General features: G+C 26.8%; 1 protein-coding gene across 4 annotated transcripts in view; it reads left to right on the top strand.

The window, feature by feature from the left end:
* Positions 1 to 5,000, top strand: part of si:dkey-205h23.1 — a 72,060-nt gene that overhangs the window by 42,729 nt on the left and 24,331 nt on the right. For all 4 annotated transcript variants that reach the window (XM_073930124.1, XM_073930126.1, XM_073930123.1 and 1 more), the window contains exon 4: positions 4,156 to 4,230. In XM_073930124.1, coding sequence (XP_073786225.1) covers positions 4,156 to 4,230 — 75 coding nt within the window. The remainder of the gene's footprint in view (positions 1 to 4,155; positions 4,231 to 5,000) is intronic.

The raw sequence follows: 5,000 nt of genomic DNA, 5'->3' as shown, positions 1-5,000 counted from the left end.
AAAATAAATAAAAGTATATTTAAGTTAAATTAATACAGTAAAATTAATGCAATATAATAAAATGTAATCAAATTAAATCAAATTAATGCAATAAAAATAATGCAATAAAAGAAATTTAATTATATTAAATTAAATTAATACAATAAAATAAATGCAATAAAATAAAAGTAAATTAATGCAATGCTGTAAATAAAATAAAAGTAAATTGAATTAAATTATGCAATAAAATTAGCAAAATTAAAGCAGTAAAGTTAATGCAATAAAATTAATGCAATAGAATTAATTAAATTAAATTATTGCAACTAACTAATGCAATAAAATTGATGCAATAAAAGTAAAATAAATTAAATCAATACAATGCAATAAATTAAATTGAATTAATGCAAAACAATAAATAAATAAATAAATATTAGTGCAAATTAATTCTCAACCATATTCAGTCATATTATATCATATCCAAACAACTCACGTGTGTCTGTTTCATTGTTTCCTCAATCTTTTATTTACTAAACTAAACAAACCTAAATTTTGTTTAATTAAATTTTATTTAATTTCATTGAATACAATTAAATTCAAATAAATAAAATGTAACATCACTGCAAAAATAAAGCAAAATATCAATAAAAACTACATCAGTGATGCACCGTTTTTATATAAATTTTTTGTTGTTGTTAAAATGATAAATTATGTAAATGTAAAAGTCATCATTTAAAAAAATGAATTGATAAAATATTTAATTGCTGTGAATATTTATACACATTTTCCTAGGTTGATCACTATTATTGTGCATATTTGTAAAATTTAAAATCTTATTATCTATTTAATAATTATTCTATCTATTTAATATGGACAGACTCTTGCACTAAAATGTCACCAAAATACTTCAAAATGTCATGTTTATTTTAGTGTGAGCAGGATTTAGAGATCAAGCATTATCTCAGAGAAAATCCAACACCAAATAGAATAAAATAATCTGATATATGAGATCAATCCACTCTTGTTTAACTCACTTCATCTTTCATTATATTTGTGTTATAACAGATTCTATAACATGTGCAAAAAAAATCATGTAAAGTAATATAAATTATGTATCAACACTAATTAAATATAGATTCTAAATTAAATTATTTATCTCCAGTAATTAAATGTATAAATAATTAATGATGCTTTCATAATAAAAAATACTAATACATACATATTATATAGTAAATGATTCATTAAAACATTGGTATATTTTTATATTTTCATAGTGTGATGTGTCCGGGATATGTGTGTGTAAGCATGCTCAGATCAGTAATATGTACAAAGAGGCTGTATTTGTTTGGGTTTCTGAGATGATTGGTCTGCTGTCTGTGTGGTTTTCTGTCTGTAAACGTGTGTATGTGTGTGTGTGTGTGTGTGTGTGAGGGTTATTTCTGACTTTTATTAATCCGTCAGTGATCCTGTCACATCCTGCAGTAACGTGATTAACCTCCCGCCGCGCCGCCGCTTACTGTAAACCTGCTAACGGATTTAAACGGACAGGGAAACAATTGAGGCGACAGCGAGAACATGAGGATCAGGTTACACTCACGGGAAGACAGAAAATGAGCAGAGGCTGTATTTCTATTGCACTCATTTCAGTGCATGTGTTTCTGTTGCTCAATTTCAGTGGCTGTATTGTTCATGATTAAATGATTTCTTTTGCTCTCATTTCAGTGCATGCATTAATATTGCTCTTAGTTTACTACATGCATGTCTACTGCTCCTATTTTATTGGTTTCATTGCTTTTCTTTTAATGCATGTATTTCTATTGCACCTTATTTTTTTAATGAATACATGTGTGTTGCTCTTGATTCAGTGCAGGCATTTCTAACGTTCTTTATTTTAATGCATGCATTTCCTTTGATCTTTATTTTATTGCATGCATGTCTATTCAGTAATTCAGTGCACACATTTCAATTGCTTTTGTTTTAATGCAATTATTTCTATTACTTTACATTTTAATGCATGCATTTCTGTTGCTCTTTATTTTAATGAACGCCTTTGGGTTGCTCTTAATTCAGTGCATGCATTTCTAACGCTCTTTATTTTAATGTGCATGCATTTCTACAGATCTTTATTGTCTTGTATGCATTTCTAATGCTCTTCATTTTAATGAATGCATTTCCATTGCTTTAATTTCTGTGCATGTATTTCTATTCTTCTTTTAATTAGTGCATGTATTTCTAATGCTCTTCATTTTAATGATTGCATGTCTATTGCTCTTTAATTAAGTGAATACATTTCTATTGCTTTAATTTAGTGCATGCATTTCTATTGCTTTATTTCAGTGCATGTATTTCTATTGTCCTTTACATTAGTGCATGTATTTCTAATGCTTTTCATTTTAATGAATGCATTTCTATTGCTTTAATTCAGTGCATGTATTTCTATTCTTCTTTTAATTAGTGCATGTATTTCTAATGCTCTTCATTTTAATGATTGCATGTCTATTGCTCTTTAATTAAGTGAATACTTTTCTATTGCATTAATTTAGTGCATGCATTTCTATTGCTTTTCATTTTAATGAATGCATTTCTATTGCTTTAATTCAGTGCATGTATTTCTATTGCTTTAATTCAGTGCATGTATTTCTATTGCTTTAATTCAGTGCATGTATTTCTATTGTCCTTTACATTAGTGCATGTATTTCTAATGCTTTTCATTTTAATGAATGCATTTCTATTGCTTTAGTTCAGTGCATGTATTTCTATTGCTTTAATTCAGTGCATGTATTTCTATTGCTTTAATTCAGTGCATGTATTTCTATTGTCCTTTACATTAGTGCATGTATTTCTAATGCTTTTCATTTTAATGAATGCATTTCTATTGCTTTAATTCAGTGCATGTATTTCTATTGCTTTAATTCAGTGCATGTATTTCTATTGTCCTTTACATTAGTGCATGCATCTATTAGTGCATCTATTGCTCTTAATTTTAATGAATGCATTTCTATTGCTTTGATTTATTGCATGCATTTCTATTGTCCTTTAATTCAGTGCATGTATTTCAACTTCTCTTCATTTTAATGAATGCATTTCTATTGCGTTAATTCAGTGCATGCATTTCTATTACTCTTCATTTTAGTGCATGCATCTCTATTGCTTTAATTCAGTGCATGTATTTCAATACTTTTTATTTTAATGCATTTATTTCTAATGCACTTGTTTTTATTGCGTGTTTTTCTTTTGCTTTAATCAGTGCTTGCATTTCTATTGATCTACCGTTTAATGTTTTTTTGCTTTTTATTTGTATTGCTCTTTATTTTAATGCTCTCATTTCTATTGCTTTTTATTTCAGCTTTTTATGATTCATGAGTAAAGCGTTTGGATTATTGCAGAATCACATTTTCAATTTACAAGACAAACCTTTGATTATTTTTTAAAAGTCTGTTACACCTCAGCTGTGCATTATTCTCTAATAATTCAACACCCCGGAGGTGATTATAGTGCTTCTCCTCTGGTCTCCAGTCCAGCTGCTGAATCCACTGTTAAGATGTTTTATTTGAGAGTTTATTAGTTATTAGTGTCCTCCACATCTCCTCCTCCTCCTTGAAGCTTTGAAAGAACTAAAATCATTCAGCGGAGTAATATGGAGCTGTATTGTGCTCTAAACCTGCCGGAACTACTTTAGCTGTGCCTTTATCTGACAATAACATCTGAGAATGGCCATCAGCCGATCAGAATCCAGCGTTCAAGAGCTGTTTTATACAATAATTGTGTTTTATTTGTTGTAGTATTTTAAACTTAAAGAAAATGAGACATTCTGTCTTGGCAACTAGATCAAATAAAATGTTTATTTTTTTTTATTACTGCAGTTTCAGCAGAAAATCATTAAAAATGATCCGCAAGTTGTGCCATTCTAGTTCAATCTTTGAAGGTCTTAACGATGAATCTATTTTTAATCACGAGTGCATTTAAAACTGTTGTGCAGCAGAAAAAAAATTAAATGCTGCAGCAAGACTGTGAGATTATTATTATTTCTGCATCATTAAAACTGTATAAAAGTCAGATTCACCGTCATTTTCTCTCCTGTGTTTGTATCTTGACTGATGCATGAATGAACGTGTGTGTTGGAAGTCAGATGACGATACACACAACCTTATTTATTGTTTCCTGTGTGTGTGTGTGCAGAATGGTGCTGTGTCCTGGTCAGATGATACAGACGCAGCTCGCAGCAGAGGTGAAGCTTCCAGAGATTTCGCCAAGGTGAGTTTCTGCACATTTACAGGTGCAGATTTATAACATTATTATACAACGACAATAATCTTTTTTTAAAAAGTGGGAACATTTTGTAAAATGCAATGAAATCCTGAAATGTGTGAAGTACTTCTCTGTGTATTTGATTTAGTTGACAGAAGTGCAAGGAAAAGATTTGCAATGTTTTCACTGATGAAGTCTGAGATGTGTTAAATCATGCAAAGCTTTGCTTACATTGTTTTTAATATTTATTCGTTATTATTATTATCATTATTATTATTATTATATCATTATTATTATTATTATTATTATCATTATTATTATTATTATTATTATTATTATTATTATTATTATTATTATTATTATCATTATTATTATTATTATTATTATTATTATTATTATTATTATCATTATTATTATTATTATCACCATCATCATCATCATTATTATTATTATTATTATCATTATTATTATTATTAGTATTATTATTATTATATCATTATTATTATTATTATTATTATTATTATTATTATTATCACCATCATCATCAGTATTATTATTATTATTAATATTATTATCATTATCATTATTATTATTATTATATCATTATTATCATTATTATTATTATTATTATTATTATTATTATTATTATTATTATTATTATTATTATTATTATTATTATCATCATCATTATTATTATTATTATTATTATTATTATATCATTATATTATTATTATTATTATTATTATTATTATTATTATTATTATTATTATCACCAT

The sequence above is a fragment of the Danio rerio genome, chromosome 18 (assembly GCF_049306965.1).
Source record: "Danio rerio strain Tuebingen ecotype United States chromosome 18, GRCz12tu, whole genome shotgun sequence".
NCBI lineage: Eukaryota > Metazoa > Chordata > Actinopteri > Cypriniformes > Danionidae > Danio > Danio rerio.
The sequence above is the reverse complement of the archived record's forward strand: the minus strand, read 5'-3'. Positions and strand labels throughout refer to the sequence as shown.